The sequence below is a fragment of the Passer montanus genome, unplaced genomic scaffold, assembly GCF_014805655.1.
Source record: "Passer montanus isolate IOZ18808 unplaced genomic scaffold, ASM1480565v1 scaffold16, whole genome shotgun sequence".
NCBI lineage: Eukaryota > Metazoa > Chordata > Aves > Passeriformes > Passeridae > Passer > Passer montanus.
Window position 1 is genome coordinate 8,377,360 of NW_024363160.1, and position 16,715 is coordinate 8,394,074.

The following is a 16,715-nucleotide window of genomic DNA, read 5'->3' on the forward strand; positions in this document are numbered from 1 at the left end:
TATTTATTTGCATGCTAATAGTGGGGTTTGTAGCCTTTTCAAAAGGGGCTAATAGTCCCGTCAGCTTTATGACTTTTTCTTTGTTGTGCAAAACAGCCGATCCCATTATGATGCAAATTATAGATCCTGGGTTTTAACCTCTGAAGCTACTTCATCTGGGTGCCTGAGTTTTTATTGTCCTTAACTGAGTTGCACTTTCAGGCTATTTAGAGCAGTTCTTTTCAGGCTTGATTTAATTTAAAAAAAAAAAAAGAAACAAAAAAATCCTTAAAAAAAACCCTAAACCAACCGAAAACCCAGCTACTCCCCCAACAAGAAAAACAACACTAGATCTCAATTGCTCCAGACAAAGGAACACCAAATCCCCCAACCCTCCCCACTAAACATCCCTGGTGCCACCTCCCAAAAAAACCCAACTCAAACCCACCCAAAATCAATCCCCCAAAAAACCCCAGAAAAAAACTCCAAAAAATAAACCAACCTCAAAAAAACAAACCAAATTAATTATACTATTACTATTATACTATATTATATTCAAAGTCTGCTTGAATTTTTTTGCCACATTATAGCATTGCAAGTTGTTTACTCCCATGGACTTTAATAAAACCAATGTAATTTTAGTGCAGTACCAGTAACTCAGGGTCTGTGTGACATACAACATTTTCATTGCCAGATAACTGATGTGGTAGCAACAAACCCCACATGACCATATTTGAAACCTGAAAAAGGCTGTTTATCTGGGCCTTTAAGGCAAGTCAGTGTGAATTTTTTTCACTATGTTATGCCTTTTTTTAAAAATTATGTTTAGCTGATTATTTCAATTGATCCTATTTCAATTTCTCTTCAGAACCTTTCAGTATCACCCCATAAATTTTGAAGGTTACTTTTTCCTTTTTCTGAATTACAAATATGAAGATGAATTGGAAGTATAAACCTAGTTTTCAGCCTGTTTTTGAAAAAAAAATTGTTTTCTCTGTAAATGAATATCTGAATGAGCTTAAGCAATGCATTTCCATCTTTGATGGCTAGGCCTTTGTTTCTTTACCATTTTTACTGTTCATAGTGCTTACTTCTGTCTGAGGCCATCCATCCTCTTGGATTGCTTCAGCTCCTGAGGGATCCTGTTAAAAAAAATGAGTGTGTGTTCATGGTAGAGTGGCTTTAGGAAAGAATGTTCCTTTGACTGTTGTTACCTTGACTGGTATTCATCCAGTCTCACCTGGAGGTGTATAATCAAGTGTTAAACTTCTCTTCAAAATTATGAATCCAGGTCTCAGCAGGCTGGAGAAGCTGCCAGCTGAAATGTGATGAAGTTCAACAAATAGAAAAGCAAAGCCCTGCACTGAAAACAGATAAACACCTTGCAGCTGTAGTGGCTGGATGATGACTACCTAAAAAACAGCTTTGAAGAAAAGGGCTTAAGGACCCTAGGGACCAAGTTGAACATGATTTATAATCCTCTTTTGTATTGATGAAGTCTAGCTGTGTACTGGACTGTGTTAGTAAATTTGTAGGAAACAGTTTGAGCAGTGCAATTTTTTCCTCTCTCTTCTGCATTCAAGACATTGCCTCTGGAGTACTGTGTCCAGTTTGGGATATTTTAGTACAAAAAAGTCATTGATAAACTAGAGGGACTCCAGTGGAGGATGGTTAAGATGATTAGGAGGAGAAACTCAAGAAACTGGTTTGGAGTCTGGAAACCAGAAGGCTACAGAGTAGCCTAGTTACTGTCTTAACTACTAATGGGTGACTGTGAGGAAGACAGAGCCAGACTCTTTTCAGAGAGGTGCAGTTGTAGAATGAGAGGTAATGAACATGAGTGACAGTGAAGGAACTTGTATCTAGGTAAAAGGGAGTTTTCACAATAAGATGGTAGAGTGCCTATGGTTGCAGATATCTCAGGCTCTTCACTAGCAGATTTTTTAATATTTCATCTAACCTCAAAGTTAGATGTAACTTTGCAGTGAGTCCTCCCATGAGCAGAGGCTTGGACCACATGACCTTCCAAAGGCATTGTTCTGATTTTTAGGAAAAGCAAATTGATTCAAAGTAATTTCTTTTTGAACCATGTGGCCATGTTACTAGTCATTCCCTCAGTCTCCATCACTTATGTACATCACTGATGTATCTGATTAGAAATGAAGAAAAGTGGATTATCACACCAATACTATACTCACTCAAGTAATTAAAAATATAATAAATAGCATACACCATAAATGTCTGAATGTGTTGTGAGCATAACTGTATAGAATGTGGGGGAAGGACCCCTCAGTAACATAAAGGTTCATTAGACTAATCTTTCTGTAGTTTCTTTAAAGCTCCCATACTCCAGTCTCTCTGGATTAGGCAGTGAAATCTTGACTATGCAATCTGTACTGTTTAAATCTTTCTCATATGTCAAAGAGCATCTTCAGAGCTGATCTGTAGCTTACCTGCTCCATGGCCCTTCAAGTACTACACTAAAGTATGTACTTTTTGTTTTACAGAGACTGGGAAGAAGGGAAAGTTCTTATTTTTGATGACTCCTTCGAACATGAAGTATGGCAGGATGCCGAAAGTTATCGCCTGATATTCATTGTGGATGTGTGGCACCCTGAGTTAACAGCTCAACAGAGACGTACCCTTCCTGCTATTTAGGGGGTTTCTTCTGATGTGTGGAGCAGAGGAGTATTAACTCCTTTGGAGTATGAAAGTAGGATCAATTTATCCAGCATACAAAGTATACAAGCATTTTAAGGGTAAGAAAAGATAAGGATGACATTCTACAATCAGAGTGGACTTGGTTTAAAAGCAAAAAGAAGCCATGTTTTGTTTCATACTGATACAGCACTGATGTGTATTGTTTTTCTGGCTGTAAGTCTGAAAACACAAGTTTTGTCAGCCAAAAAGCAATAGATCTGGATTTTCAAGCTGAGGAATGTGCAGATGTTTTTGCCATGCCTGTATTTTCTTTACAAAACCAGTCATTCAGTCACCTGCTTGACTATGTTCAGGCGCATGATTTATGATTTTACATCTAGGGAATACCTCCTGGCCTTCTGTCTGGGAAGCAACATGTAAGATATTTGCAAACATATGCACACAACTGACTTTGAAAACAGTATGCAGGTGTAATGTTAGCTGCTTTAGGCATAGAACATGTCCCTATGTTATCACTGTAGATAATGTGAATGGATTATATGTGTTTTGTACTTTTTCTATCTGAGTAACTGTATTTTTCTAGCTTAATTATGAACAAATCTTCTTTAATTAACCACTATTTTTTGAAAAAGGTGATATGTATACAAGTGCGTGCGTGTATAGCTATCAGCAGAAGGAAAACACTATATGAACAAATTTCATTTTTGCCAAGTGTGGCCTTCTTTTGCCTTCCTGGAAATGTAAACAGCAACTTGCATAATAGCTGCCTAGTGAAGCTTTGTTCTTCTAAAACAGAATAGTTCTCTTAGTTAGCAGAGGACCTTCAGTTTGACAATGTGATTTTGGAAAATGTTGAGCAAATCTGACATTTTTAGGCTCAGATTGTGAAGTACTTGACCATTCTTAGGATTATATGGTGAGCTGCTGTTTCTCCTCTCATTACAAAAGCTTCTGGTATTACATCCTTTCTCTACCCACCCCCTCCTTCCAGGGGCTCCTCCTTGGTTGCCCTTGGGTGATCATTCAGAAAAAGAAAAAATGAAAAAAAAAAAATACTTTCTTTTGCTTTGGGCAGAAAGACAAGGTCCAACTTGGCTTCCTGCCAGAATGCAGAGCAGACGAAGACCTTCAAGTTATTACCTTGTATTAACTTCCACTGCCAGCATCCTACAGAGTGCTGGAATGATCCTCTAATTGACCTAATGGTGTTTTCCTTGTCTTGAAATGAGTGACATAATGCTGAAGTAGTCTGATCCCAGTACTGTTTACAGTGTACTCTGTATTTGCCATACAGAATTTACTATATGATGAAACAGCCTATTTTCAAGAACGAAAACTAGTTAGATGTCTAAGTAGTTGATAGATATTTTGGGAGAATGCAGGACCCTCCACTTTTAACTTCTAAGAACACTAACAGGAGACAGAGAGCAGAGATTGCACTGCTGCTGTTTGTGGCTGGCTGTTTTCTCCTCACCCACAGCACCAGCTGGGTGTGGACAGGTGTGCTAGGATGCTCTGGGCATCATTACTGAGGGTTGTGAGTGGCAAACACTAATCAAGGAGACACTGAGATTACTTATTCTCTGCAGCTTTGACTTTCTTGTCCAAAAGACATGGAGCAGTTTTTATCTGTGTAGTACTCAGTGGCTTATTGCTGCAGAGTCCACATCATGGCATTGGAGCATCATGACCTGAATGTCACATTTGCTGAAGCAAACTGCAGATAAGAGCTTTGCATTCCCATGAACTGAATGCTTTTCAGGTTCTTTGTATTTTACTAGGTCATTAAATCTTGTAATGCCATATAACACATGGTGACTGCACCATGAATTAGTGTGAACAGTTTCTGGAAGTGTGCACTTTAATTTCCTTTTTTGAATATTAAACTGATAAACCCTGCCTTATCAAGAGTCACTTTTAGACAGCTAAGATAATTAGGTTTTAACGTGTTGTCCATATCAAAAATAAGAAAGAAACTATACACAATGTACCAGAAAGTAACAGTTCTCAGTTAATAATAATGAAAAACTGTAAAGATTTGTAAGTTTCACATAATATAAAAATGCTTTTGGAGATCATTTGGAGAATCATGCAAAACTGGAAATAAGGTACTTTTTGTGGGGGGTAAAAGAGTAAAAATATTTTTAAAATATCCTGTTAGCTGTCAAGTCAGAGCCTATTTTTTATATCTTTTTAACGTGATCGAGCAGTACAAATTATAAGGTATTTCTCCAAATAAAGACTGTGTGTATAAAGAAAAAAATCAAGAACTTCTTAAAGAAAAATTGATGATTTGGGAATGTTTTTATTAATGTTGCATTTTAGTTTCTATAGCTCAGAGTAAATGCTAAAGGAGTGGCAAAAGCTTTGGAGCTTTATTTATGAAAGTCCATGCCGTCCTTCAGATTATTTCATTGTTCCTTTTTTAGGCTCATACTTTATCTTGTGCAATTGCAATTGGCAAATAGATAAAATTGGCAAATAGATAAAAGTAATCTCCCAAGATGTGTGTGTGCCAGAGCAGCACTGTTTATTAGATTGTGTAGTGATACATTAGCCATTTAAAAATCTTAAGTGCCTCAAATAAGACAAGGTGTTCCTGCAACACTGAAGGGAATCTATTCTATGCCCATCTGTCAGGGAGCAAAGAATGCATAATTTTTTTAGATGTAGTTACTGGATTAGCTTTGTATGTAGGGAGGATACATAGAGCAGAAATTCTGCAGTGAATTACTGGCATATTGTTTTAGGTGTTCCTGTTTGCCAAGTGGTATTCTGTCTTGGAAAAGCTTTTTAACATTGGAAATGCCATGGGAAGAAGTGAAGGGAAGTGTTTTTTACAATGGAAATCCATTGCAATTTGATTTTTTTTTGTTAGATTTATTTACAGAAGGAAATGGCAGGCAAGGGCAGTATAGTTTGTAACACAGTATGTACTCATCACCATATTCCTCCCTTCCTGTTGTTACCTTGCTTGCACAGAATCTGTGAAAGAGCCTAAGGTTAAATGCTGGCTTCATACAGTTATATACAAGGTATCATATGTATTTATTCACATCACAGTTAAAGAAAGTAAATAATTTATCCTTTGCGAGGTTTGATCCTCAAGGACTAGATTTCAGTGGTACTTGCACTTCTTGGGCAGGACAAGACCCAATTTAATGAACAGTGATTGTAACAGATCATTGCAAAGATTCAGTGGCAGTGGGGGTAAGTGTATTAACAGAGAAAAATCACAAACCAAAGTATTTCTTCCTCAATGCTGCAGTATAATAGCAAATGTCTGTCTTTTTTTGTCTCTTTTGGTTTTTGCTTTCTGCTTTAAGCACATTCTCTGTACAAATCCAAATGCATTTTAGTCTCTGTGATCCCAGGAGAAGAGAAGGGAGCTGCTACCAGGCCTTGACATCCTTGTTTCCTGTAATAGGTGGTGATGATTTTGGGTGGGAGGAGGGGGGGATGGAAGAAACCCCAAAGATAAATGGGCTCAGTCATCTGATTTTTTTTTTTAATGTTCCTGCAAGCTTCTGCTTCTTTTTCTTACTCCTGTGTTGCCTTGCTGGGACCATCCACAGCCTTAAAGACTCCCTTTCTGTCATGGAGGCCAGGCTTTGTGTCAGTGACATATTGCTGCAGTAAGAGGTTAGTCTGAATGAGGACATTCTGTACGAAAACTAGTGGGTAAGTCCCAGGTGTGTCGATAGGATCTGGCAGGATGTCCTTTCTGCCCTGTGCAGGCATAAAATATTGTTGTAGATAAAGGCAGTATTTTGTTAGTCCATCTATTAGGGCTGGCCGTGTCCACTTGACCTATATCATCACTTCAGCCTAACACTTGAGAATTCAGTGGGTGTTCCAGTGCACATTAAAAACCCTTGTGCCCATTATCATCTCATTTTGTATGTATGGTTTACACTGCTACCTTTGCTATATTGTTGCCAACTGCTTGTTCTAGTGAATTGTCAATGTATGGCAATTTAATTGAAGATTTAAAGTGTGTACAGTGATTGTAACTGTTTTAAGAAATAAAGTCACTGCACATGCAATTTGATAACGATTGTTCTTTTATTTCTTTAATCCAGTTTCCATTTCAATGAAGGGATGGTACTCTAGAGCAAACAGAGATATAACAAACTGATCTTTGGCATTTCAGTTCTTCTATTCTTCAACATTTCCTTCTAGCAGAAACTTGTACTGGATAATTAATTCTAAGTTTTCCTTTTTCATTTTAACCATGGCCCACATCTGCAATCAGCATACCTTTCTGGCTGCACTTTTCCCTGACTGCAGGAGGGAAGGGGCTAAATGATTCTGCAGAGCTTTCATTTGCTGTTGTGTTCTAAAGGAAACAATCTGGATTGAACCATGAATCACTGCTGAATTTGTCCAGTGTGTCAGCCTGGAACCACCCCCTTCACATGTGCACACACATGCACACACACGTCTTATAGGCTCCTAAGTTGCCTGTGGAAATTTTAATCATTTTTAAAATCAAGTAATTGCATTTCAAATTGTGTGTGTCTGCTGCTCACACAGCTCATTCCACTTAGCTGGCAGTTTTAGAAGGGCTTCAAAAGTTAAGAACAATTTTTGCTAGATGCTGAAATGTGACCCCCATATAAGCTGCACAGATGAGGCAGTCACAACATATCATGTTGAATGGCATTATGGCTGGCACTGGGGTTCTTTTTTAAATGCAAAATCCTTCTGTAAAACTCAAGTACTCTATAGATGCTGATGATTCTGCCCTCTAACCCAGATTACACTTGCTGATTACAGCGTAAAGTTTAAATTTGAGATGCTTTTCTTTAAAACTCTTACAACCTTCACTTCTATAAAATGAACATCCCTGATGGAGTCTTCAGAAACACTATGAACACACCCTGGTTTCTTTCAACAGAGAATGCAGTCCCACCATTTCCAACATTTTAATGTCACAAGTCAAAGAGGAAAAAAAAATAAATCCAATTCTTTGTGTATGGACAGACTGCTGTGTGAGTAGAAGTTTCTCAGTTCTTGTTCAGCAGCGGCCGTGGGACAGATGGCTGGTGACAGCTGTCACTTGGTCAGGAAACACGAAGGACTGGTTATTGGCGAAACGTGTGTGTGCGTGCGCGTGTCTGTGTGTGGTGGGCTCCGTGGGGTTCTGGCATGGTGGAGGTCTGCTCGTGGATCTCCGTGGGGCTCGTGAGAGCTCAGTCCAGAGCCAGCAGTGGCTGGGTGTTCTCACTTTCCCCCTGGTCTTCGTGTTTCAGCGTGCCGGCTTCCACCACAGACTGGGACCTGAATGCAGAAAACACACGTGATAGCAATGACTGCTGCAGATGCAATCCCTTCCCACGGGTCCCCCTGCTCCTTTTTATGATCTTTGCTTTAGTCCATTTTCATCTTTATGGCTTTTTAAGTCTTTTCTGTGGAAAGCATAAGGAATTTGGGAAACACTTCTTTAAATACAAGCAGGGAAGGGAAGATCATTGAAGATCTCAAATGCTTTCAAAATATTTAGTGCTTAGCTACTATCCCTAGTGCTGAACCTGCTCAGCAACTTAAAGAGCTTCCAGGACAGAGCTTCCATGAGGTACGCAAGACAATAAAGAAGATGGGGTTAATATGATGATGAGGGAGCTTCTGGTGTGCCCAGTCCTGCAGTTTATCTCCCTGTCTATACCCTTGAAGCATAACTTTATTTAAAATTCATTTCTGTCTTCAAGGTGGGAAGCATAGTTTATATTTTGTTATTAATGGATTAAAAAATTCCAACATGGGAAAATGAGTAAACATTAGAGAAAGAGGAGCATCATGATTTCTTGCAGTAACAAAAGCTGAATGGGATCAAAATTGTGGGGTGAGAATGGGAAATGGGAAAATTCAAGACTATTTAATTTTCTGAGGTCTGTGTGCTATAATGTTTGCTTGCTGAGCTATGGAAGGAGGATCTGATGAATTTATTGTCACAGAGATTTGTTATCCTGCATTTTCTCTGTTTTGGGCTAGGAGTTGCCTTCCAATTTGAAGGAGAAAATGAGCTTCAGAGCAAGATCTCTGAGTGAATCTGGAGCTTTTAGAAGGGGAACTTTTTCATAAGTGGGGATAGAGTCATCCAGACCTGGAATTCACATAGTATTGTTATAAAGTGCCAGTTTTCTCATTGATAGCTTTTAGAATTAGGAGTAGCTGTCATTCCATACATGATGCATTTGTAGTTCCCAATTGTTCATTTATGCTTTAACTATTTTGTGAGATTAGATGTCACCTCTCTTTTTATAAGAATCCTTAATAAATTACATCCTTTGGTAGTGCAAGACTGAATATCGTGACTGTGAATAACTTGTATGATAATTATTCCTATTCTTATGCCTGGAGCTTTCATTAAAGCATAATAAAAAATTTTCATTTAAAAAAATTTCCAAAGAAAGATAACAAAAACTGGATGCTCAGTGGGAAGACTTTGTGCCATAATTTTCAAAGAAATTATGTTTGCCCTGAATGTTTTCACTGCATATTTTTTTGCAGATATGTGACATGAATAGTCATTTATGATTGCATTTTAATACAGAAAAGCAGCTGATTTGGGAGATTATGCTAAATGACAATTTACATATTTCTAGTATGAGGCAGCAAAAAATAATCATGTGGCATTCAAACTGTTACAGAATGGATTGAAATTGCAACATCACCAGGTTTTTATTTTCTTTTTGACTACTAAATTAACTTATTATTAAATACTACCTGATTAATGCTTATCACCAGTGTATTGTTTCTGTCTGACCCACTGCCCTTCAATGGATATAAAAAGTTGTGTATCCTTTGCAGCATTTCCCAGTGCACAGCTGAAAGTTTCTGCTCTAAGTCAACTGTGGAAAATCTGAAAATTTTTCCTTTTGTCATCACTGCTGGTTATCTCTGCTTTCATCTTATTACACACTCAAAAATTCTTGCATTCTGTAACAGCAAGATACAGGGTTCTCCACCATAATGGTACTTGGATGCACACCACCTTGGGGGCAACATAATCCCAAATTCTGTGTTCAGGTCCTATTCTGTTTCTTTTTACACAGAAACAAAACATGCAGAGCACTGAGTAAATGTGTTATAACCCACCTGACCTCCAAAGTCCAAAAGCCAAATTATTGAAATGCTGTGCCCAGCCTTTCTGAATAATGTGGGGAGGGATCTGAGATTTTTGTATATACTAAGTTCTGCAGCAACAATTTCTTTTCTGTTTCTGCTGAAAGCTGCTTAGATTACTATCCTAAAATAAGCAATTCTGATATCTATCTGTAGGGCACAATTATGGTTTGAACAATCATTGCTGTTTTCTAAGACACTACAATAAAAGGATTTGTGTTTGGATTTCCATTTTCCAAATACATCAGGGGTTTCTTTGCAGAAAAGTGTTTCCAGTTTTATTTTTAACTTACTTTTTTATGTAGAAAATAAAAAAAAAAAATCAGTCAATTCCAAAAAAGATTCCAAAATATTTTTTTCATATTCAGTTGGTAAGTATTAAAAATGTAGATGGTCAGGTTTTGAAGATGTGAATCAACAGAGCTCACAATCTAATGTAATAACTTAGCATGAGATATATATTTCACTGGCCTGAAGCATCCTGAATGCATTCTATAGCTATACTTTATTTAATGACAGAGAAAAGTTGATTTGCAGTAGGCCACTGCTGCAGAAAGCAGTTTCAACTGACCAGTAACTGCAGAATCAAAGAATCACAGAATGTGCTGAGTTGAAAGGGACCCATCAGGTTCATCAAGTCCAATTTCTGGCCCTACACAGGACAGCCCCAAGAGTCACACTATGTGCCTGAGAGCATTGTCCAAATGCTTCTTGAACCCTGTCCGGCTGGTGCTATGACCACTTCCCTGGGGAGCCTGTTCCAGTGCCCAACCACCCTCTGGGTGAAAAATCTTTTCCTGATATCCAAAATAAACCTCCCCTGACTCAGCTTCATGCCCTTTCCTGGGGTGCTGTGACTGGTTAGGAGAGTAAAGATCTCTGCCTTCCCTTCCACTTCCCCTCATGAGGATGCTAAATACCACAATGAGGTCTCTCCATCTCGTCCAGGCTGAAAAACCAAGTGACCTCAGCTGGTCCTCATGTGGCTTCCTGTCCTGTGCATTCACCAACCTCGTTCCTCCTTTGGACACTCATTAATAGCTTAATAGCTTTATATTGTGGTACCCAAAACTGCACACAGCACTCGAGGCGAATCTGCCCCAGTGCAGAGCAGAACAGGACAGTCCCCTCCCTTGCCCAGCTGGTGATGCTGTGCCTGATGCCCCCCAGGACACACTTGGCTCTCCTGGCTGCCAGGGCACTGCTGACTCACATTCAGCTTCCCATCAACCAGGACCCCAGGGCCCTTTCCACAGCATTCGTCTCCAAGCTTTTGTTCCCCACACTATTCACACCACCAGGTTTCCCCATGCCAGGTGCAGAATCCTTGTTATGTTCCATGTGGTTGGTGATTGCCCATCTCTCTGATTTGTCAACATCTCTCTGCAGGGCCACCCTGCCTTCCAGGCAACCAACAGCTCCTCCCATTTATTGTTGTAAATATTCCTTCCAGTGCTGCATCCACATCTTTAACGCAGCTGTTGAAGAGCACAGGGCAGAAGATGGAGCCCTGCAGAGCCCCACTAGTGACAGGTTGCCAGTCTGATGTCACCCCCTTCACTGTAACTCTTTGTGCCTGACCCGTGAGCCAGGTGCTCACCCATCACATGGTGTGTTTTCCAGCTGGGTACTGGATATTTTGTCAAGAAGGGCACTGTGATAGACAATATCAAAAGTGTTGCTGAATTCCAAAAAGATCTCATTAACTGGCTTTCCTAGATCAGCTAGGTGGGTTACTCTGTGGTAGAAGGAAATCTGGTTTGACATGCCAGACTTTCTCCTCATCACCGCCCTGAATGTGACCAAAGACTGAATTATCCTCCAGGTGGTTTTCAGTATCACCCAGAATATTTTTTTCTGCATTTCTACTGGGCACTGAAGGGAGACTAACAGGCATGTAGTTTCCTCCTTCTTGCCCTCCTTGAATATTGGAACATTTCGGTCAGCTGGGACTTCTCCAGGTCACCAAGACCACTCAAAAAATCATCTAGAGTGGCATTGCAGTGACATCAGATAACTCTTTGAGGATTCTCAGAGGAATCCCATCAGGCCCCATGGATTAGCAGGGATCCAGCTGGAGCAGCAGATCCCACACACGTTCAGGGTCAGCTGGGAGTTGATTATTCTCACAGTCATTGAGAATCTCTCAGCTCTGGGCACTGAGATTCCCTATATTTTTCGGCTGTAAAAATTAATATAAGACAAATACTATTTGGAAGAAGCACCCTATCTATTGGTTTCATCTGGTTTTTGTCTATCTAGCACACGTTTAGTTCAAGGAAAGCAGTCATATTCTAGGTATGTGCAAGCTTACACACTGTTTGGGGGGGTTGTATGCTGCCTCTAGCACTGAACCTAGGACTAAGACTAGTTTTTATTTTAAAAGTACTTCTACCTGTTTTAGCTACATTAACATTTTATTCAGAGGACTTCACAACCACATTTCACATTTTTAAGACAACTGTTCATGGTTCTTGAAAAGGTGTGTCTGTACCTAATTGCACCTTAACCTCCTATTGAAAAATAAATTGCAGTATGACACCAAAGTACCTTTCCCTTGACTAGTCTTTGTAAATTGAAACCATCTTTGCATTCAAAGCACCCTCTTGCACAACAATTTAAGCCATTTTGATTTAAAATGGTAAAAGAGCAGTTCAAAACTTCCCTTGCTTGGCAAGCAAGGGTTAAGCTTTGGCCCTGACAATTCAGTGGATACCATTCTGGTGGTTTCCCATGGCCAGCAGAAGCTGTTCATGGCACCAGACAAAAACATTTCTGTTTTGCTGTCTTTCCATATCAATATGTTCTGATGGGGTGGAGTAGTAGAACACAAAAGAATCATCTCAATGATAGTCAGTGACAGACATAGATGGAAATACAGGAACTTGCATTTTTTACTGGGGAATATTGAACACTAAAACTTGCTCAGAGAGGTTGTGGAGTCTTCATGCTTGGAGATATTCAAAATCCAGATGGACACAATCCTGGACAAGCTGCTCTAGGTGACCCTGCACTGATCAGGGGACTGGGTAGAAGATGTCCAGAGGCTTCTTCCTCAACCTGTTTGTGATTCTGTGCCCACAGAAATACCAACTTTTCTGAACCCAATTCATCCTTATCCTGACAGGGAAACTATTTTCTTTACAAGTCAATTAGTCAATTATGCCTTTGGGGTGTCAGCCTTCACAGTGTGGATGACATTCAGCTGCTAAACATAGATCTCTATGGCCATTTCAGGCACCGTAGGGTATCCAAAACAACTGATTAGATAACTGAAGGTTATGGCTCTTGGTTTTATAAAAGACTTGTAGAGGACTCATGCCCTCCTGGAGTAACAGATGGAGGCCAAAAGGCCATCATAGTGCCTAAAACCATTTAATTATACTTTGCAGGATGAATGCAGCTACTTTGTCATGTTTAAGAATTGTCCAAGTCATTTTGACCTGAGCCAGATATGAACTAATCATCGAAGCAGGAAACAGAAATAGCACTGGCCTTTTCCTGTCAATGCATTTTAGTCACTTGTGTTTTGATTCATCTCATCATCAGGCATCTATGGTCACTCTGTGCTATAAATGGCAGAGAAATAAACATTCTTGGGGTGCTGTTCATTTGACTTGTTCTAAACATATGGTATAAACATATGATTTATGGGTTACCTACATTCGAGTCCCTGCTCTGATGCGTTCTCATCTGTTAAAACTAGGGAGAACAGATTTCATGACTTTTGAGGCAATGTTTCCTACATATCATAGCCCCAACTGCCTCACACCTTCATTATTCACCTTCACTATATTACCTTCAGTAGTCACTAGAAATGTGACACTCGTCCTGATGTTCTGCAGCTCTGGAATTATAAATTATTATATGTGAATTCAAAACCTTCTAGTTTCCTTCCTTTCTCAGCTAAAAATTCTCAGTAACCAGTTTGAAAGATACTTGGCTGTGGAGAATCTGGTTGACTTAAATTTTAACACAAGTAGACAATTGTTTGTATCACACAGATAGGGTCACTGCTCTCAGCTGGCAGACACTGTGCCTGTCTTTCTTTAACATGATCCCTGTGGGAGACTTAGCTCCTGTAAGATCGTGTGATCACAGTGGACTGGGAGCTAAATCTGAAGTAATTAAAAGACAAGTTAATGCCCATAGACTTTACTAGTCTAGATTCCAAGGCTAGGTAACCTTTCTTAGGAGAGAAAAATGAAAATGGAAAGAGGAATGAATTCTCAGTCTCACTTCTGAACCCTAGGTACCATTTGAGTGTGGTCCATTTAAAGCGTCAATCAAACCCCCCATGGTTGTTTTACTGTTCAGCAAGAATATTTGGAAGTCTGGAAAATCAACAATACCCAGCTGTTTCTCCAGCAGGCTGGCCATATATTTCAAATGACAGCACTGCATAGGTATGTACATCAATGTCTAAGAGAACAGATGGCTTTATGTGTGTGGCCACTTTTATGCAATTCTCTCCAATTCAGTCAAAAACCATGTAAGAAGACTGGATGCAGACCTCCTAGCTGTGCTGTTTTCAGAGGGCTCTTCTCAGTGTAGCTGCAGTCAATCAGCTCACAGGAATTATATTTGTTGGGTATCAGGTTTGTTTCCCGTAAAAAAACACAGTACAAAATCCTGGGCTGAGCCAACAGTAAGTGCCTGTGTATCACAGCATGTTTGTCTTTAGAGATATCCTCCAATTCTCTGATCCCTCATTTTATGCTCTTCTTCACAGGAATGCTGATGCGCTGCAGCCCACAGGAGTGAGGACGTCTTTGTGCTGGGCTTCCTTTCAGGGGGTTTGTGAAGGAAAGAGGAGGTTGGCATGTTTTCTTCTCTAAGCTCAGGAGGCTTCAAGCTCTCAGAGTGACACGCTGCAGATCACATTGAGTGACTCTGTTTTCTACCTCTCGCCTCCCATCTGCTCATTTCCCTTAAATTCCATTCAGATTTCACCAGTACCTTCGGGCTGCTCATCTCCCAATTATTCATTCCCTTTACAGAACATTGTAAGTATTTTTTTTTAATCACACTCATGAATGTTTGGCTGACAAGGTCTGAGAGACATTTTTCTCTCTGCCTTTCTCCCTCCATCAGACTGTAGAGGTGGGTGCAGCACCTCAGAGCACACCTCACTCAAGTGTATGGCTTCACTGTGTTGGAATAAACAAGGCTTTCTCCTTGGTATCACAGAAATAGTGCAGATGTACAGGTGTGAAGTGATTGTGGCAAAAGGTACCCTTTTGTTATTGAAGGTGCTTGGAAAGGAAATGCTCCCCAGGTGGTGTGGGCAGATGAAGCAAGCCCTGCTCAGCAGTGCACAATCCCAGCGCAGCAGCCATGGCATGTGGTTCTCTGCCCAGGCTCACAAGCACTGCTCAAATCTCTTGCCAAAGCAATTTTACAGCTTCTACACCTGGTGTTGGCTCACAGCTCTGCATTAAGACAGAGTATTGTGCAGTATTAAGCAGAGTATTGTGCCACAGAGACCTGCCCAGAGGGGTAGCTTTGTTACATCAATCTCAGCACTGCAAAAAGAAGCAGCAGCACCAATGTCTAGGGGCCCAGCTGGGCTGGCAATGATCCACTGGCGTGATGAGTCAGGGACAAGAGCAGTATGGAAACTCTAGCATCATCTTGCTGCCAAGGCTCAACCCTCAGGACAGCGGTGCCAAGCTGCTGCCCTTCCCCCTGCTGACTTTGTGGCAGCAGTGACCATCTTTCTTCCCAGCAGTGAGCACACCCTAGTGAGAGGTCTCAGAGTAGCTGCATCACTAGAGGCAACTGCTGCAGTGACCCCCAGCACAAAAGCCCTGATCCTCTCTTCACCCACCAGTTCTTGCCATGCCCCTTGTACCTGAGAGCTGGCCACAGCTGCTTCTCTCCACACAAGCCCTGAGCACAGCTCACTGCAGGGTGTGCACAAAGAGGGATAGGAATGACACTGTGCCACATTTGACTCTAACCATGGCCTGGCTGTCTGAGCACCCAGTCCTGACCTGTCCCTTAGCCCACTCTCCAAGGATGCAGTGTGTATCCTTTGGCACTTGCTGTAAAAACAGGTTTCTGATGGGCTATGACGAGTTCTCAGCTTATTGTATAAACATACAGAAATGCTTAAGTGTGTGACACAGCACATACAGTCTCATGCCTTCAGGCCATTGAGACCCAGATGGAACCAGAGCATGTGCAGGGCAAACACAGCCAGACTCCTCTGGCAAGGGCTATCCCTGAGAAATGAGGACAGGAGTTGGTCTGTGCCATCAGCCTTGGAATTAGGGTGCACATCTCAGTCTTTTTTCATCAGTGTGGATTTGCCCGATATCTCCTGCTCCTAAGTGTTCTGAGCTTCTGTTTCAAGAGCTTGCCTCAGTCCAGGGCAGTGGAGAGGCATGGGTGGGAGCTTTTCCTGTCCATTTCCTGTCCATTTCCTTTCTCTGCTATAGACTGAGTTTTCCACAAGCTTTTTTTTTTCTCATAGAAGGAATTGGAGCACCTGCTTCAGCTAGCATTTCCTGGAAGACCCTTAGTCCTCTGGAATCCAGTATGTCATCTATCACATGGTAAGCCTAGCCATGGGATCAAAGACAACCCTGCAACAGCAAACACCAATTTACATGAGATTCAGCAGAGCTATTATGTAGAATTTGATATCTAAAACAATAATTCAGGCTAGGTGATGAAAAAGATTTCTTCTCACAGTTTATGAATATTCACACGTGAACACACATGCATTTGTCATGACCACTCATGCTTTTCCTGCTTTTTTTTATCCCTATTTCCTTGCCTACCAAGCTCTCTGTCAAGCCCAACAGCTTTCTTTTTCCAGACAATCCAGTGCTTTACTCCTGTCTCATCTTTCAGTCTGCCTTTGTTAGCTCCCATTCCAGTGACTCAATTTCTCAGCATCTCAACCAGATTTGGCACTGAGTCACAGTCTCTTCACTGCT

At 40.7% G+C, this 16,715-nt stretch overlaps 2 protein-coding genes across 8 annotated transcripts in view; one reads left to right on the forward strand and one right to left on the reverse strand.

Moving 5' to 3' along the window:
* Positions 1-6,691, forward strand: part of ASPH (aspartate beta-hydroxylase) — a 114,834-nt gene extending 108,143 nt beyond the window's left edge. For all 6 annotated transcript variants that reach the window (XM_039702986.1, XM_039702987.1, XM_039702989.1 and 3 more), the window contains one exon: positions 2,487-6,691. In XM_039702986.1, coding sequence (XP_039558920.1) covers positions 2,487-2,637 — 151 coding nt within the window. In that variant the 3' untranslated portion in view covers positions 2,638-6,691. The remainder of the gene's footprint in view (positions 1-2,486) is intronic.
* A 317-nt stretch (positions 6,692-7,008) lies between these two features.
* Positions 7,009-16,715, reverse strand: part of CLVS1 (clavesin 1) — a 99,213-nt gene continuing 89,506 nt past the window's right edge. For both annotated transcript variants that reach the window (XM_039702993.1, XM_039702992.1), the window contains exon 6: positions 7,009-7,923. In XM_039702993.1, coding sequence (XP_039558927.1) covers positions 7,836-7,923 — 88 coding nt within the window. In that variant the 3' untranslated portion in view covers positions 7,009-7,835. The remainder of the gene's footprint in view (positions 7,924-16,715) is intronic.